We start from the raw sequence: 20,270 nt of genomic DNA on the forward strand, positions 1-20,270 counted from the left end.
TTACCGCAAAAGCAACTCTCGATACCAGAGTTGCTTACGGACGCGGCCGGCCTCAAAAACGTGCTCGTGCACGATTCCCCCATAGGAAACAATGGGGCTGTTTGAGCTGAAAAAAACCTAACACCTGCAAAAAAGCAGCGTTCAGCTCCTAACGCAGCCCCATTGTTTGCTATGGGGAAACACTTCCTACGTCTGCACCTAACACTCTAACATGTACCCCGAGTCTAAACACCCCTAGCCTTACACTTATTAACCCCTAATCTGCCGCCCCCGCTATCGCTGACCCCTGCATATTTTTTTAACCCCTAATCTGCCGCTCCGTAAACCGCCGCAACCTACGTTCTCCCTATGTACCCCTAATCTGCTACCCCTAACACCGCCGACCCCTATATTATATTTATTGACCCCTAACCTGCCCCCCACAACGTCGCCGACACCTGCCTACACTTATTAACCCCTAATCTGCCGAGCGGACCTGAGCGCTACTATAATAAAGTTATTAACCCCTAATCCGCCTCACTAACCCTATCATAAATAGTATTAACCCCTAATCTGCCCTCCCTAACATCGCCGACACCTAACTTCAATTATTAACCCCTAATCTTCCGATCGGAGCTCACCGCTATTCTAATAAATGGATTAACCCCTAAAGCTAAGTCTAACCCTAACACTAACACCCCCCTAAGTTAAATATAATATTTATCTAACAAAATAAATTAACTCTTATTAAATAACTTATTCCTATTTAAAGCTAAATACTTACCTGTAAAATAAATCCTAATATAGCTACAATATAAATTATAATTATATTATAGCTATTTTAGGATTAATATTTATTTTACAGGCAACTTTGTAATTATTTTAACCAGGTACAATAGCTATTAAATAGTTAAGAACTATTTAATAGTTACCTAGTTAAAATAATAACAAATTTACCTGTAAAATAAATCCTAACCTAAGTTATAATTAAACCTAACACTACCCTATCAATAAAATAATTAAATAAACTACCTACAATTACCTACAATTAACCTAACACTACACTATCAATAAATTAATTAAACACAATTCCTACAAATAAATACAATTAAATAAACTAGCTAAAGTACAAAAAATAAAAAAGAACTAAGTTACAGAAAATAAAAAAATATTTACAAACATAAGAAAAATATTACAACAATTTTAAACTAATTACACCTACTCTAAGCCCCCTAATAAAATAACAAAGCCCCCCAAAATAAAAAATTCCCTATTCTAAATTAAAAAAGTTACAAGCTCTTTTACCTTACCAGCCCTGAACAGGGCCCTTTGCGGGGCATGCCCCAAGAATTTCAGCTCTTTTGCCTGTAAAAAAAAACATACAATACCCCCCCCCCAACATTACAACCCACCACCCACATACCCCTAATCTAACCCAAACCCCCCTTAAATAAACCTAACACTAAGCCCCTGAAGATCTTCCTACCTTGTCTTCACCATCCAGGTATCACCGATCCGTCCTGGCTCCAAGATCTTCATCCAACCCAAGCGGGGGTTGGCGATCCATAATCCGGTCCAGAAGAGGCTCCAAAGTCTTCCTCCTATCCGGCAAGAAGAGGACATCCGGACCGGCAAACATCTTCTCCAAGCGGCATCTTCAATCTTCTTCCATCCGGAGCGAAGCGGCAGGATCCTGAAGACATCCAGCGCGGAACATCCATCCGGACCGACGACTGAACGACGAATGACTGTTCCTTTAAGGGACGTCATCCAAGATGGCGTCCCTCGAATTCCGATTGGCTGATAGGATTCTATCAGCCAATCGGAATTAAGGTAGGAATTTTCTGATTGGCTGATGGAATCAGCCAATCAGAATCAAGTTCAATCCGATTGGCTGATCCAATCAGCCAATCAGATTGAGCTCGCATTCTATTGGCTGTTCCGATCAGCCAATAGAATGCGAGCTCAATCTGATTGGATCGGCCAATCGGATTGAACTAGATTCTGATTGGCTGATTCCATCAGCCAATCAGAAAATTCCTACCTTAATTCCGATTGGCTGATAGAATCCTATCAGCCAATCGGAATTCGAGGGACGCCATCTTGGATGACGTCCCTTAAAGGAACAGTCATTCGTCGTTCAGTCGTCGGTCCGGATGGATGTTCCGCGCTGGATGTCTTCAGGATCCTGCCGCTTCGCTCCGGATGGAAGAAGATCGAAGATGCCGCTTGGAGAAGATGTTTGCCGGTCCGGATGTCCTCTTCTTTCCGGATAGGAGGAAGACTTTGGAGGACCGGATTATGGATCGCCAACCCCCGCTTGGGTTGGATGAAGATCTTGGAGCCAGGACGGATCGGTGATACCTGGATGGTGAAGACAAGGTAGGAAGATCTTCAGGGGCTTAGTGTTAGGTTTATTTAAGGGGGGTTTGGGTTAGATTAGGGGTATGTGGGTGGTGGGTTGTAATGTTGGGGGGGGGGGGGTATTGTATTTATTCTTTTACAGGCAAAAGAGCTGAAATTCTTGGGGCATGCCCCGCAAAGGGCCCTGTTCAGGGCTGGTAAGGTAAAAGAGCTTGTAACTTTTTTAATTTAGAATAGGGTAGGGAATTTTTTATTTTGGGGGGCTTTGTTATTTTATTAGGGGGCTTAGAGTAGGTGTAATTAGTTTAAAATTGTTGTAATATTTTTCTTATGTTTGTAAATATTTTTTTATTTTTTGTAACTTAGTTCTTTTTTATTTTTTGTACTTTAGATAGTTTATTTAATTGTATTTATTTGTAGCAATTGTGTTTAATTTATTTATTGATAGTGTAGTGTTAGGTTAATTGTAGGTAATTGTAGGTAGTTTATTTAATTATTTTATTGATAGGGTAGTGTTAGGTTTAATTATATCTTAGGTTAGGATTTATTTTACAGGTAAATTTGTTATTATTTTAACTAGGTAACTATTAAATAGTTCTTAACTATTTAATAGTTATTGTACCTGGTTAAAATAATTACAAAGTTGCCTGTAAAATAAATATTAATCCTAAAATAGCTATAATATAATTATAATTTATATTGTAGCTATATTAGGATTTATTTTACAGGTAAGTATTTAGCTTTAAATATGAATAATTTATTTAATAAGAGTTAATTTATTTCGTTAGATGTAAATTATATTTAACTTAGGGGGGTGTTAGTGTTAGGGTTAGACTTAGCTTTAGGGGTTAATACATTTATTAGAATAGCGGTGAGGTCCGCTCGGCAGATTAGGGGTTAATAATTGAAGGTAGCTGTCGGCGATGTTAGGGAGGGCAGATTAGGGGTTAATACTATTTATGATAGGGTTAGTGATGCGGATTAGGGGTTAATAACTTTATTATAGTAGCGCTCAGGTCCGCTCGGCAGATTAGGGGTTAATAAGTGTAGGCAGGTGTCGGCGACGTTGAGGGGGGCAGATTAGGGGTTAATAAATATAATATAGGGGTCGGCGGTGTTAGGGGTAGCAGATTAGGGGTACATAGGGATAACGTAGGTGGCGGCGCTTTGCGGTCGGAAGATTAGGGGTTAATTATTTTAAGTAGCTGGCGGCGACGTTGTGGGGGGCAGGTTAGGGGTTAATAAATGTAATACAGGGGTCGGCGGGGTTAGGGGCAGCAGATTAGGGGTACATAAGTATAACGTAGGTGGCGGTCGGCAGATTAGGGGTTAAAAATTTTAATCTAGTGGCGGCGATGTGGGGGGAGCTCGGTTTAGGGGTACATAGGTAGTTTATGGGTGTTAGTGTACTTTAGGGTACAGTAGTTAAGAGCTTTATGAACCGGCGTTAGCCAGAAAGCTCTTAACTCCTGCTATTTTCAGGCGGCTGGAATCTTGTCGTTAGAGCTCTAACGCTCACTTCAGAAACGACTCTAAATACCAGCGTTAGAAAGATCCCATTGAAAAGATAGGCTACGCAAATGGCGTAGGGGGATCTGCGGTATGGAAAAGTCGCGGCTGAAAAGTGAGCGTTAGACCCTTTAATCACTGACTCCAAATACCAGCGGGCGGCCAAAACCAGCGTTAGGAGCCTCTAACGCTGGTTTTGACGGCTACCGCCGAACTCCAAATCTAGGCCCTAGTGTCTTGGTATTGTGAAAATGCACTTCTGGTTAAAAAAACAAACAAAAAAAATAAAATATATATAATACACTTTTATAATACAACTTTAAAAGGGCCATTATATTAGTTAAACTTTGATTGTTGAATCCTGTATGTTAATTCTACTTATTTTTTTTTTAATAAATAAGTTAGGGATGTTAAATGAATTTCAGAAATAAAGAGTATTCAAGAGCAAACCCAGACTTTGGCCACACTGGTCTTATGAATCCTGGGAGCTGGGTAGTCTTGGTTTCTAGAATTTTACAAATATAAAACAAATGTGTGCAAACAAGGGTGTGTGAAAACCTTGTTAGATAATTACTTTAGTGATCCTTTATTCCACACAGCCTTGTTTGCATACTCTTTATATCTTTTACAAATTGTCCTCCGCTGAAGAGATTGATAGGAGGAAAATCTAAGTTCCAACATGGCAGAACATAGTTTAAGGTATTAGCCTTAAGGTTAATTTTGCATTAACAACTAATAGAATTTAAAAAATGCATTTAACCTAAATATCTATAAATAAATACTCTGACTTCTAAAATGTTTGTCTGACTCCTAAATATTCTTTCTGGCTCCTAAATTTGAAATACATTTGCCAGACTCTAGCTTAATATCTGAAGTTGTATTTATTTTTAACAATGCTATGCTATAAAGTTTGTATATTAAAAAAATAAATTATATATATATATATATATATATATATATATATATATAAAAAAAACACACAGAGAAAGTCCAGCACTCACTTACAAGCTCTCAGCTAAGATTTTAAAGCCATAATGGAAAGGTTAGCTACCGCATTTGGCCAAATGGGACAAGCCCAGGTACCACATTGGGGTCTTTTCCAATACCTGGGACCCTAAACAGCCACACAATGCAAACTCTCAAATCCAAACAAACAGGGAACAAAGGAAGGGTGCACAGGCTTATGTAATCACCCTAGACATATACAAAACACGGAAGAGGACTGCACTCTCATACCGGACCGGGTACACATCCCATGACCCTGTAACATGCACAACCCTGGGTTCTCACGGGCACTCACAGGAAGCTGTGCTGTCCCTTGAGTCACAGGCAGTTAACCCCAGAAAGTTCTGGGTGCAAGAACCATAGGGAAAATTTACAAAACAAATTAATACAACACACAGAGAAAGTTTTTAAGTGCCTCTGATTAACCCAAAATAAAGTTCAGCTGCTCTAGTTGGGCTTTCCTGAAATTTTCTTAGTCGCATCCCACAGCAAAAGCCATGGTCCACAGAGCGCTTCCAAAGCATCAGAGGTATCTCATTGTTAAAAGGTATCAGTCAGGAGAAGGTTACAAAATAATTTCCAAGGCATTAGATATACCATGGAACACAGTGAAGACAATCATCATCAAGTGGAGAAAATATGGCACAACAGTGACATTACCAAGAACTGGATATCCCTCCAAAATTGATGAAAAGACGAGAAGAAAACTGGTCTGGGAGGCTACCAAGAGGCCTACAGCAACATTAAAGCTGCAGGAATATCTGGCAAGTACATGTGACAACAATCTCACATATTCTTCATATGTCTGGGCTATGTAGTAGAGTGGCAAGACGAAAGCCTTTTCTTATGAAGAAAAACATCCAAGCCAGGCTACATTTTGCAAAATCACATCTGAAGTCTCCTAAAAGCATGTGGGAAAAGGTGTTATGGTCTGATGAAAGCAAGGTTGAACTTTTTGTCCATAATTTCAAAAGATATGTTTTGCGCAAAAACAACACTGCACATCACCAAAAGAACACCATACCCAAATTGAAGCATGATGGTGGCAGCATCATGCTTTGGGGCTGTTTTACCTCAACTGGGGCCTTAGTTAAGTTAGAGGGAATTATGAACAGTTCCAAATACCAGTCAATATTGGCACAAAACCTTCAGGCTTCTGCTAGAAAGCTGAACATGAAGAGGAACTTCATATTTCAGCATGACAACGACCTAAAGCATACATCCAAATCAACAAAGGAATGGCTTCACCAGAAGAAGATTAAAGTTTTGGAATTGCCCAGCCAGAGCCCAGAACTGAATCCGATTGAAAATCTGTGGGGTGATCTGAAGAGGGCTGGTCACAGGAGATGCACTCGCAATCTGACAGATTTGGAGTGTTTTTGCAAAGAAGAGTGGGCAAATTTTTGCCAAGTCAAAATGTGCCATGCTGATAGACTCATACCCAAAAAATACTGAGTGCTGTAATAAAATCAAAAGGTGCTTCAACAAAGTATTAGTTTAAGAGTGTGCACACTTATGCAACCATATTATTTTATTTTTATATTTTTTCTTCCCTCTACCTAAAACATTTAACAGGGGTGTGTAGACTTTTTATATCCACCGTGTGTATATGTGTATATGTATGTATGTGTGTATGTATATATATATATATATATATATATATATATATATATGTATATGTATATGTATATGTGTATATATATATATATATGTATATGTATATGTATATGTGTGTATATATATATATATATATATATATATATATATGTGTATATATATATATATATATACTGGTTTTTGAACATCTTCATGATTTTTCAGATCTGTTTTTCCTGGCTTGTGCATCCAGACTGCATTTTTAACACACACACAATCTTTTTGTCCGTATATAATTACTCTTAGACTGGTTTATCAGTCAGCAGGGACTTATTAGACAGCAGCTCATTACAATGAAAGGAGGATTCAGTGAGCCACTTTGGAATTCTTAATAGAATATTGACATTTTCCCATGCATATGGTTTAATTACACTCCAGTGTAGTGCTGCACTATAAAAGGGAATTACACCTCTGTGTATCAGTGTGTAATTGCAACTTGACTGTGAAGATAGAGTTGTTAAAGGGACAGTCTACTTGAAAACGTTTGTTTAAAAATATAGATAATCCCTTTATGACTCATTCCCCAGTTTTGCATAATCAACACTTTTTTGTTTTTAATATGTTTTTTACCTCTGTGATTACCTTTTATCGAAGCCTCTGCAGACTGCCCCCTTATTATCAGTGCTTTTTACAAATTTGCATTCCAGCTAATAAGTACAGACTCATGCACAACTCCACAGGAGTGAGCACAGTGTTATCTATATGGCACTCATGAACTAGCACTGTCTAGCTTTGAAAAGCTAATAAAATACCCTGAGATAAGAGGCGGTCTTCAAGGACTTAGAAATTAGCATATGAGCCTACCTAGTTTTAGCCTTTAACAAAGAATTACCAAGAAAACAAAGCAGAGTTGATGATAAAAGTAAATTGGAAAGTTGTTTAAAATTGCATGTCCTATCTGAATCATGAATGTTTAATTTTGACTTTAGTGTGCCCTTTAAGTTGCACAATGCCAATCTGCATAACAGTACAGGTACATATTCCCAAATCCGGAATTCCAAAATCCAAACTTATTCTGAAATCCAAACTTTTTCATTAATATTTAAAAACAAATATTTAGTTTCTGATGGTACTATGTATACAGAAGTATTAAAAGGATATAAAACTACCTTAGAACAGTTGGAAAAATATATATCCCTCAATATGATACCAAGAGGATTACAATTAAAAAAACATCCATCCTTTCAAGTTAAGGTTACTGATAATGACTTTATAGATACTTGGAATGGAATATTATCTGATTGCTCCCTCAAACTTATGCGTATCATTATTATGTACAAAGAGAAACAACATGCACAGTTGAAAGATGAAATTGTGGAGTTACAGAAGGAACTTAATAAGTTTACAGGACATAAGTATTATTTGCAATTGGATGCTATTCTGGATAAATCCATTTCTACCATCAAATTGGGACTAAGCAAGGGACGTTTGAAAGAGACACATTGGATTATAAACTTAACATGGTGTATAATTGGAAACAAGCAAAGTCTAATACAAGATCATCCAGATCCAAATCTAGGAATAGAAGGAGAAGAGTAACCTTTTCCGATACAAATGGTGAATCTGGGGAAGAAAGGGACATTAACACTAATTCTACCATACTTCTTGAGACACCTAGTACAGGCGTGGTTATGCATGAGAGCACCAGTGTGGCTATGCACAAAACTGGTTCATATACTGCTTCTAGTACATCAAATGAGGGTAATAATGCATATAGTCTTGCTCAGAGTAATCGACATGTTGCAGGGGCAGTAGGAGGCATATTGAGATCTACTGATCTTCCCACAACTCAAGTAGTTAACACTAATACAAATAAATATCAGTTACCAACTTTAAATATACCTGAAGTGGGTAATTTATCTAATGAGATGCAGGTTTTTCAGAAGGGCCAGCAAAATCTGAGAGGGAGGCGGCCACATGGGGGGGGGGCAGACGTAGGATCAAACAGGTACATGTTGAGACCCCAGACACAACAGCAGAAAAACAGGAACAAATACAAGATCTGACTATTTTGAATCTCTCTATCATACTGGATACAGAGGAGTGTATCCACTAGTGTTCTAGGCTTTGTTCCATCTACTGATTTTAACCTCTCTGAAACAATCCTTGACCTCAATAACTTCGTAAGAAATCTACCGCTTAATAAATGTTTCAAAAATGAAATCATTAGTTCTGAATCTTTGGATTCAGAAGTTAAGGATCTAAATACTGAAATGGTTGATGTATAGTTTCGGGTATTGGGTCATTGTTGGAACCCTTGGGGAAGTGGATGGAAAGTATATTACAACCTTTGTTTAGGATTTTGCCCTCATTTTTTGAAAGACACCAAGCATCTTCTGGTCATGCTTGAAAAGATAAACTGGGAATCAGGTTTTTCCTGGATGACGATTGATGTCGTTAGCTTATATTCAAGCATACCATTGGATAAGGGTATGGTGGCAATTGCGTTTTTTCTGGATACATTTACAGGTTACACCAATACACATAAAAGTTTTATCCTAGGAGTCTTGTACTTCTTGCTTACATACAACTACTTCTCCTTTGGCAGCAATTTTTATCTCCAAAAGAGAGGAACAGCAATGGGGGCAACTTTTGCCCCTGCTTTTGCTAATTTATACATGGGATGGTGGGAGCTATCCCATGTGTATGGAGAGAATTGTCGCCATAGGGGAAGGGTTGTGATGTACAAGAGGTACATAGACGATCTCCTCATTATCTGGCAAGGGACACCGCAGGAAAGTCAGGAATTTGTAAATGAAATTAATGTAAACGATGTGGGTTTAAGTTTTACCAGTATCAATGACAAACAGAGCATTGAGTTTTTGGATTTAACCCTTCAGAATGAAGGTAATAAAATCATTACAAAATTACATCGTAAACCTATATCAGGTAACAGCATTTTACATGCGAAACGTATGCACCCAAAACACACAAGATTTGGCATCTTGAAAGGTGAATTTATTCGCCTCAGACGAAATTGCTCTACATTGGAAGAGTATCAAATATCCGCAAAAGAATTTAGAGAGAGATTCTTAAAGAGGGGTTTTCCATATCATTTGATAACTAGAGCCTGTAATATGGTGGCTGGAATGGATAAGAATGCTATGTTACATACTAGCAAAGTCAAAAATAAATCAGAGATGAGAAACTATCCTATATTTGTGACCAACTATAGCAACCAATTCGGACAGATTTTTAATATTATAAAAGATTGCTTGCCAATCCTTAAAGGTGATGAAGAACTTTATGATGTAATCAAGACAGGGTGCAGATGTGTTTCAAGAAAAAACACAACTATCGGTAATATCCTAGCCTCTTGTGAGGTGAGAATATCTCCAGCTAAAAGTCAGTTGGTTAGAATGTAAAGGGCACTATAAATGTGGTGCAACGAGATGCAAAGCATGTTTATATACATTAACAGGCAAAACTTTTGTCTGTAATTACTCAGAAAGTATTTATGATGGATACCTGTACTAATTGTCGGAGTACCTATGTTGTGTATCTGGTTACTTGCCGTGATTGTCAAAAACAATATGTAGGTCTCACGACAAGGGAAGTCAGGGATAGGATTAAAGAACATATTTATGACATCAAATCTGAAGATCCAGACTCTCAAGTAGCCAGACATTACAAATATTGCCATAATGGTAATATTGATACACTCCAATGGCAAGTCATTGAATGGGTTAGAACCCCTAAACGAGGTGGAGATAAAGACAGGATGCTTTGCACACGTGAAGCATTTTGGATCTTTAAGCTCAAGACTCGGGCACCAGAGGGATTAAATATACATAATGATCTTATTAACTGTTGGCGATAAATATGATATGTAGGATTATTTTATGGTTATCAGTGAGCTATTAATTAAATACAGTGGTTATGATATACATTATTGGTTAAATTTACAGAAATGTATCTATTTAAATAACACATTTGTTATTTAAGGGCTTTACTAAATTTTTACACATTGTTAGACTCACACATTAGCTTGTTTAATACCTATATGAAACTTATTGCTGGCTTATGTCCATATTGATAATAAAAAGTATATTTCCAAGTGGTGTTTGATGGATGATGCAATCCTTAGGGAGTTTTTTTCTTATACCCTGAGTACCCCCTGTTTATATTTTAAGGTAAAGGGATATTTTTTGTTTTAATGATATATTCTTAACCCTTAAATCAGTATAAAGATTGCATCATCTTGTCTATCCCATTGGAAAATATATGTGGCTTAACTTGATACATTGTATTAATTGTAATAGGATAAGTTTTTAATAATGTTGATTACCTTCTGGTAGAATATTTTCTTATTTATGGCATTGAAATTTAGGAGATAAATATTATATTTAGACTCCTTAGTATAGGTATTTGCCAGATAATATTGAGATTATATATTCTTTAGGTTACTTACATTATTATTTTCCTATACTTGTAAATTCAAATAACATTGATATTATTAGCTACACATACTTTTGTCCTTTATTATTTAATTTGTCCTTGTGTCCTTGATTCCTTTTATATTGGCTTAGCAATGGTTAAAAAAAACTTCTATGCTGTTTATTACGTCAGTGATTGCTTAATTTAAGAGGGCTGTGAGCTAGAGACAGTACGGTCTATGAGTAAGGCTGGAGCTGAAACATGTTAGAACTCTGCTGTCCTAGCTCACTCTGATCTTCATTTTGCACTGCTTTGCATTTTTTTACCTATACATTGTTTTTGGCAATAAACGTTAAGTTTTAAACTTTGAGCCTGTTTGCCTTGCCTCGCCTTTTTTCTTTTTCATTTTTGTATCATGTCAAGTTCCTGAGGTTTGTATCTCTAGATGAGCATTATCAGTTTGCCCTCCCTTTTGATCTGGCTACAGCTCCCAAAGTGTATACAGAAGTACTGGGAGCTCTGTTGTCTGTAGTTCGAGCTTAAGGAATTCCTGTAGTTTCTTACTTGGATGACATTGTGGTTCAGGCTCCTTCCTATAATCTGACTGTGCCTCACACTTAGATGGCTCTTCAGTTTATTCAGTGACACGGTTAGAAAATAAACCTTTCATACAGCTCATTAACTCCTCAGACCTGTGTTTCTTTTCTGTGGTTCATAATCTATTCCATGACTGTCTTTGTCACTGACAGAGACTGAAACAGGCCTGTGCCTTCTACAGCTGAATCCTCTCCCTTCCATAGCTCAGTACATGGAAGTTGTGGGTCTCTTGGTTCCATTTGCAGATTTCATCTTTGGGCCCTAAAATTGCAGGTGCTGCATTAATGAAATCGGGACAATGAAGATCTGTCTCAGAGGATTCTGCTAAATCACAAGACAGTCCCTGACTTTGTTGCATTCTCACCAGTATTTGGTTTAGAGAGACTCCTATCTTTGGCCAGTGTGGGTAGTAATTTCCACAGATGCCAGCCTGTTAGGGGGTTTTGGAGAGAGCAAGGGGTTTAGTCTGCTGAGCAGGAGAGGTTACCAATAAATATTCTGAAACTCTATGCAATCTTCAGGACTCTTTAGAGTTGGCCCGACCTCCAGCACAAACCTTTTCTGAAATTCCATTCGGACAACATTACAGCAGTGGCTTATGTCAATCGTTAGGGAAGATCTTGCAGTTCCTTAGTGATAAGGGAAGTATCCTGCATCATCAGTTGCGCAGAGCGCCATCATTGCAGGATTTCTGCCATCCACATTCCGGGTGTGAACAACTGGCAGGCTTTCTCAGTTGCCAGTCTCTGCACCCAGGGGAATGGTTTCTAAAACAGGAAGTTTTCAACCAAATTGTAAGGCTTGGGGATCTACCAGAGACAGATCTCATTTGAATTGCAAACTGCCTCAGTATTGTGCCAGGTCTCTGGACCCTCGGGTGAGTCTTATAGATGCCCTAGTGGACCCTTGGTTGACCCGATTTACTTTTTCCCCTCAGTTTGTGTTGCTATACAGAGTGATGGCTTAATCCAGCAGCAACAAACATCAGCAATTCTGATTGGTCCGGCATGGCCCTGCTGGATTTGTTTTGTGGATCTGGTGCCAATGTCCTCTTGCCCGCCTTGGAGACTTAGGTGCCTATTTATCATGATGCGAGCGGACATGATCCGATATTGCGGATCATGTCCTCAACATTTATCATTGCACCAGCAGTTCTGGTGAACTGCTGGTGCAATATCGCCCCCTGCAGATTCGCAGCCGCTAGCAGGGGGTGTCAATCAACCCGATCGGGCTGATTTTCGGTGATGTCTGTCCGCCGCCTCAGAACAGGCGGACAGCTTATGGAGCAGTGGTCTTTAGACCGCTGCTTCATAACTTGTGTTTTTGGCAATCCTGAAGGCTCGCCAGAAACACGGGGCATCAAGCTCCATATGGAGCTTGATAAATAGGCCCCTTGGTCTAAGAAAAAATCTTCTCTCTAAAGGCTTTAAAAATATAAATAAAAAAATATTATGATCTCATAACTCTGAGTTTGATTGCATGGTGATTGAAAGCTTCATTCTGTCTCAGGTTTTTCTGATAAGGTTATTGGTACCCTGATTCAGACTAGGAGTAAAGGTCTGGAAAACTTGTCTTTGTGTGGTGTTCTCGCAATGGTTACAGCTGAAATTCTTTTAGAATTTTTACAGTTCTTGCAGGGAGGCTTAGATAAAGGTTTATCAGCCTGCTGACTGAAGTGTCAGATTTTGTCTCATAAGAAAATTGTTAAAATTCCTGAAAATTGTTAAAATTCCTTGGAATCTTAATCTGGTTGTGAGGGTTCTTCAAACTCCTCCTTTTGAGCCAATGCATGCTTAGACCTTTTACTTTTATCCTGGAAGGTTCTTTTTCTTCTATTTATTCAGCTAGAAGGGTCTCTGAGCTTTCAGCTTTGTCATGCAATCCTCCTTTTCTGATTTTTTTTTTTTTTTATCAGGGTAAGGCTTTTCTTCTCACAAACTATTCTTTTTTTTCTTCCTAAGTTGGTATTTACAGATACTACTATTAGGAAATTGTGGTTCCTTCTTTTTGTCCAGCTCCTAAGAATTCTAAGGAGTCTTCTCCACAACTTGGGTGTTTTAGGAGCTCTAAGCCACAAAATATCTTTTTGTTCATTGCAAAGGTCAGAAAGCTATGGCTGTTACTTTAGCAGCTTCGCCTAAAGCTTTAAACTGCAAGGCTTATTTGGACAAGGGGAAAACTTACCTCTGAGCTCATTACTGCGCATTCCGCTAGAGCACCTTCTTGGGCCTTTCGTGTATGCTTCTTCTGATGCTGCCTTTGGCAGGAAAGTTCTAAGAGCCGTAGTGCCTGAAAAGTTACATCCTGCCTTTACTGTATGTCCACTCTATTCACAGTGGTCTCGTGGACTTCACAGATTGGGTATTGATTCCCACACATGATTTGTGGACTCTCAAATTCTGATGAAAGAAAATAAAATGTAGTATGCTTACCTAATAAATTTAATTTCTTTCATGGTGGTGGAGTCCACAAGCCCTGCTCTTTTTTTTCTTTTTGTTCAGGTGGTGGCAGTACTGGTTTTAACACTTCTTTGCCCCACTTTGTCTTTCCTGCTTTCTTTTTTCCCCTCATCTACTTGGCTCTATGTATGACTGAGGATGAAAAGTGGGGAGATTTAAAGCTCTGGTATGCTGGGATGTATTTTGCCACCTCCTAGTGGTCAGAAGGGGAATATTTCCCACAAATTAATTTTATCAGGTAAACAAATGATTTTTTTGGGGGGTTTTTTTTAAATTTGCTTGCTGAACTAATTGGGCAGATGGTTTCAATTAAGGGAATTCTAAATTAATACAATTTGTAAACCAAAGTGCTAAATAATACAAACTGGAAAACATATTCAGTATTGAACATGATAATACAATATATAGCACTTTAAAAAGTAAGACAGAATGTGGAAAAGGCATATTTAAGAAACTGAGTGAAACCACACTGATCAATATCTGAGACTATGGGCTCAATGTATTAGGCAGCATAAGCTGCTTTTGAGCCCTTTGCCTGCTTCCTGCATTGTAAGAAACAGCAGTCATCAGACCACTGATTCTCACACTCTTGTATCGGATTGAAATCACCCCAAACACGCCTGCTCGTGATGATTGACAGGTGGTATTACACACTTGCTTGAGTGTGTAATGTTACATACGGCAGTGCACGTACAGGGTCCACTGCTGGTTGTTTTGAAGCTATGCAGACAGTTTCTCAAGTTGAGAACCTTTTCAGCAAGGCCTTTAATACATGTGACCCTATCTGGGAATGTCTTCCACGAGACTCTGCCTGCGTTTTGGGACAAGCTAGCAGTATCCGCTGCCCGAATTTTAAATTATACAAACAAATTTTGTCTCTTGCCCCAGGTGAATCAGATTGGCATGATTTGGAGGTTAATAAGTACAGCCTTATGACCGCTGTTATTTAACTAGCGGTTTCAGCCTGCACTGAAAGAGCTCCCAAGTTTCATCTGCCGCTTGATAATTGGAGCCCTGTGAGTGTATGCAGAGTTCAGAATAACACTATTGCAAATTAACAAACAGATTATTATGTATGATGTATTATTAGACAGTATTGTAAAATAGGAGTCACTCCGTCACACCGAGAACTCTCCGTAGTTAGGAACACAAATTTTGCCTTGAGATGTTCATCTAACATTCTTTGAGGGACCTTATCATACTGAGGAGACCTCTAAGATCATCTCACCTGACAGGAGAGCTTTAGGTCATTGGGTCCTAAACTGCAGCTTCACTAATCTCTTTATATGGGAGTGGGGTACAGCACTTGACTGCATAGGCCAAGTCCAATTCATTTTTGGTGGGTGACTTTAAAGGGACATATAACGCAAATTTTAGTCCCCATAGAATGTTTAATTATGAATAATCAAAAAACTTTGTAATGTACTTTCATTATTTTACTATTTAAATCTGAGTGCAGTGGTTATAGGGTGCAGGGCTTAAAGGGACATGAAACCCACATTTGTTCCCTTGTGATTCAAAACATGGTTTTGCAGCTCCAGGCCTCTCTAACAGGTAAGATTTTCAGGATGTCTACACTAGAGCACAGTGAGATAATCTGCTGATTAGTAACCATAGTTATTAACCTTCTCTCACCCAATGTAATCCTGATTTTCTGACCTGTTAGGGAGGCCTGAGGAAGGAATTGAAACCCCTGAGAGAGAGCATGAGAATAAAAGCTTTCTAATTTACTTCTATTATCACATTTCCTTCATTCTCTTGGTATCTTTTGTTGAAATGCAGCGACGTAAGCTCTGGCACATGCATGTGTCTGGAGCACTATTTGGCAGCAGTTTTACAAGAATGATATCCATTTGCAAGAGCACTAGATGACAGCACTATTTCCAGCCATGTAGTGCGCCAGATGCCTACCTAGGTATCTCTTCAACACAGAATATCATCGGAACAAAGCTAATTTGATAATAGAAGTAAATTGTAAAAACAAATAGTTTAAATTGTATGCTCTGTCTGAATCACAAACTAAATTGTTTGGGTTTCATATCCGTTTAAGGCAAAAGGAACTGGATCCTGTAAGACTGTATAAGAGGGGAGCTTACATGGATTGTGTATTAAAGTGGTCAGAACTCTCGCTAAACAGTTACATTATTTCTTTATTCTACCCTCATCATGTGTCTTTGCTTGGTGCAAGATCGTGTGAGCCAATAAGCATAGGGTCACCATATTGCCGCTTTAAAAAGGGACACATGAAAAATTCATGTCAGGGCTGTTTAAATAAACGTTTTGTATAAGAACCCTTACATATGTATTTTTCTTATGTGTCCCTTTTTAAAGCGGCAATATGGTCACCCTAAATAAGCAACAAAACTCAATATAGAGTAATAATAATTGTCACCCTTGCTTAGTGCTAAATTAATATGAACAAAAAAGGCACCAACAAGACATTTGCTTATTGTAAGTTTTTATATTTGGATGATAAGCGTTTGCTTACTATGCTCTTTACTGCATGCAGTATATTTATTATTTCATTTTTCATTTCAGGCTCCAATGGATATTCCTGGATTAAACCTCAGCCAGCAAGAGTACTACCCATATGTATACTACAAGATTGACTGTAATTTGCTTGAATTTAAGTAAAAGAAAGTTGCACTGTTGTCTGAACAGAAATGAGTTTGAAGTACAGCGACAAACTTAAACCCCTTGTGCTTGCTTCTCATACCCTTTGAGATGACTTACCTGATGATAGTTGTCCTTTTTTAATAATGTGATATAAATATTGTTGCTTTTAATTAATGAAAATTTGAAATGTCCACAGAGAAGAGTCTATTTATAAACCGATTTATTTAACCCCTGACGTGCAGGAGGCATCAGAGTGACTGCATGAAGGGTTAAAGATAACTTTATTTCCAATTCATATGGTGATAAGCATCGATTCCATTGGTTATCACAGCTCATATAGTTTACAAGAACATATGGTGTAACTGTTTTATACCATTCCATTCACTGTATTTTGTTTATAAAGTGTTTAAAAATGTGAGTTGTGATGTAAAGTATGTGTAATAATATTTAATGTATGTGAGCACTGTCAGAGAACACAGGAGGCATTAAATATACCTGTGCAAATGTAATTTTTCTCCCTTGTTTTATTTGCTTCTGTACATTGGTGCCTATTTAGGATTTTAGTGTGGGGACAAATCCTGCATATAGTTTCCTCCTATTTCAGATACTAATTACAATTTAAATTTGCAAATTAAAGGGACAGTAAGTACCTTGTAATATACAAGACATTTCTGTTGTGCTGCCATAGAATAACTTATCAGCCCTGTCTTAAAGGGACATTAGCTTGAGAAAGGGGCAGGGGCCACCTTGATTTTTGTTAAATTGTAGCTTGAGGCCTTAAGAGGGTGGTCTCCATGGTGCTGCACCAGACATTTATGACTGTCTACTGAGAAATACTCTGTTGTGATGGTGCAGATCTCATTGTTTTCATTAAAGGGATATTATACACTTGATTTTTCTTTTCATAAATGTTATGTAGATGATCTTTTTATATAGCCCATACAGTTTTTTTCTTGTTTTTAGTTTTTCTCCTACATTGGTGTGTCCGGTCCACGGCTTCATCCTTACTTGTGGGATATTCTCTTCCCCTACAGGAAATGGCAAAGAGAGCACACAGCAAGAGCTGTCCATATAGTCCCCCCTCTGGCTCCGCCCCCCAGTCATTCTCTTTGCCTGCTCTGAACAAGTAGCATCTCCACGGGGATGGTAAAGAGTATGTGGTGTTAGTTGTAGTTTTATTTCTTCTATCAAGTGTTTGTTATTTTAAAATAGTGCCGGTTTGTACTATTTACTCTACAACAGAAAGTGATGAAGAGTTCTGTTAAGAGGAGTATGATTTTAGCAACAGTAACTAAAATCCATTGCTGTTCCCACGCAGGACTGTTGAAACCAGAGAACTTCAGTTGGGGGGAACAGTTTGCAGACTTTTCTGCTCCAGGTATGACTAGTCTCTTTTCTAACAAGACATAGTAATGCTAGAAGACTGTAATTTTCCCTTATGGGATCGGTAAGCCATTTTCTTAGACTCATAACAGAATGAAGGCTTATAAATGGGCTCTATACTGGTTGACACTATTGTGGGCTAAATCGATTGATTTATATATTATTTATATGACTTTTGGAGTGTTTTGTGACTTTGAAACACCTTTGGGAACGTTTTTATTACGCCTGGCAGTTGTTTAGACACCTAATCTAGTCAGGAAGGCCCCTTCACTCTGGTATGCAGAGGGAGGAGGCCTCATTTTCGCGCCTCAGTTGCGCAGTTACTTTTGGAAGCAGTGCATGCAGCTTCATGTGAGAGGGTCCTGTGGCCATAAAAACGATTTCAAGAAGGCTTATTTCTGTGGTGAATAACCCCCAAGGAAGGTAAAAGCTGCAGCAAAGGCTGTGGCAGGGACTGTAGTGGGTTTAAACTGGTAAATTGAACATTTAGCTCCGGTTTGCTCATTTAAGGGGTTAGAGACTTGAAATTTGGTGTGCATTAAGACACTAGGGTGCAAATTTTGTAAAGATCGGATATTTCCTTCATAGTTTTTCAAACATTCAGAAATAAAGTGTGCTCTTTTTATTATTTAAAGAGACAGTAACGGTTTTGTTTAAAAATGGTTTTATTGCATTAATAGCCTGCCAAAGTCTGTCTAACATGTCTATACCTTCAGATAGCATATGTTCTGTGTGTATGGAGGCCAAGGTGGTTCCCCCTTTAAATGTATGTTCAAATTGTGCCATGGCGTCCAAACAAAGTAAGGACAGTACTGTCACATTTAATAAGGTTGCCCAAGATGATTCTTCAAATGAAGGTAGTGGGGATAGTTCATCATCGGTTTTGCCCGCGCAGGCGACACCTAGTACATCTAGCGCGCCAATGCTTGTTACTATGCAACAATTAACTGCAGTAATGGATAATTCTATAGCAAATCTTTTATCCAAACTGCCAGCATTTCCCAGAAAGCGTGTTTGCTCAGTTTTAAATACAGAGGATGAGCAAGTGGGCGCTGACGATAATTTATCTGTTATACCCTCACACCAGTCTGAATTGGCAGTGAGGGAGGGTCTGTCTGAGGGAGAAATTTCTGATTCAGGAAAATTTTTTTAACAGCAGGCAGAACCTGATATTGTGGCATTTAAATTTAAGTTAGAACATCTCCGCGCCCTGCTTAAGGAGGTGCTAACTACTCTTGATGATTGTGACTCTTTGGTGATTCCAGAGAAATTGTGCAAAATGGACAAATTCCTAGAGGTCCCTGTGCACGCTGATGCCTTTCCCGATACCCAAGAGGGTGGCGGACATAGTGACCAAGGAGTGGGAGAAGCCAGGTATACCTTTTGTCCCCGCCTCCTATATTTAAGAAAATGTTCCCCATTGTCGACCCCAGAAGGGACGCATGGCAAACAGTCCCTAAGGTTGAGGGGGCAGTTTCTACGTTGGCCAAGCGCACAACTATTCCCATTGAGGACAGTTGTGCTTTCAAAGATCCTATGGATAAAAAATTGGAAGGATTGCTTAAAAAGATATTTGTTCAGCAAGGTTTCCTTCTCCAACCAATTTCGTGCATTATTCCTGTCACCACGGCGGCGTCTTTTTGGTTCGAGGAACTAGAAAATTCGCTCCATAAGGAAACTGCATATGAGGAAGTCATGGACAGAATTCACGCACTAAAGTTGGCTAATTCCTTTATTTTAGATGCCGCTTTTCAATTGGCTAAATTAGCGGCGAAAAATTCAGGTTTTGCTATAGTGGCGCGCAGAGCGCTTTGGCTAAAATCTTGGTCGGCGGATGTGTCGTCCAAGACAAAAATGCTTAATATTCCTTTCAAGGGTAAGACCCTTTTTAGGCCAGAATTGAAGGAGATTATTTCAGACATCACTGGGGGAAAGGGCCATGCCCTCCCACAGGATAGGCCTTTCAAGGCTAAGAACAGATCTAATTTTCGTTCCTTTCGCAATTTCAGGAACGGACCGTCTCCTAACTCTGCAGCCTCTAGACAAAGAGGGTAACGCTTCCCGGCCTAAACCAGCATGGAAACCAATGCAAGGCTGGAACAAGGGTAAACAGGCCAAGAAGCCTGCTGCTGCTACCAAGACAGCATGAAGGGGTAGCCACCGATCCGGGACCGGATCTAGTAGGGGGCAGACTTTCTCTCTTTGCTCAGGCTTGGGCAAAAGATGTTCCGGATCCCTGGGCACTAGAAATAGTCTCTCAGGGGTATCTTCTAGAGTTCAAGGAACTTCCTCCAAGGGGAAGGTTCCACATGTCTCGCTTATCTT

The 20,270-nt window shown here is 38.8% G+C and overlaps 1 protein-coding gene across 1 annotated transcript in view; it reads left to right on the forward strand.

Moving 5' to 3' along the window:
* LOC128661095 (V-type proton ATPase subunit C 1) overlaps positions 1 to 17,071 on the forward strand; it is a 229,817-nt gene extending 212,746 nt beyond the window's left edge. The window contains exon 13 of the mRNA XM_053715264.1: positions 16,485 to 17,071. Within this exon, the coding sequence (XP_053571239.1) occupies positions 16,485 to 16,580 (96 nt within the window). The 3' untranslated portion in view covers positions 16,581 to 17,071. The remainder of the gene's footprint in view (positions 1 to 16,484) is intronic.
* The last annotated feature ends 3,199 nt before the right edge of the window (positions 17,072 to 20,270 follow it).

This window comes from Bombina bombina, chromosome 5 (genome assembly GCF_027579735.1).
Source record: "Bombina bombina isolate aBomBom1 chromosome 5, aBomBom1.pri, whole genome shotgun sequence".
NCBI classification, from domain to species: domain Eukaryota; kingdom Metazoa; phylum Chordata; class Amphibia; order Anura; family Bombinatoridae; genus Bombina; species Bombina bombina.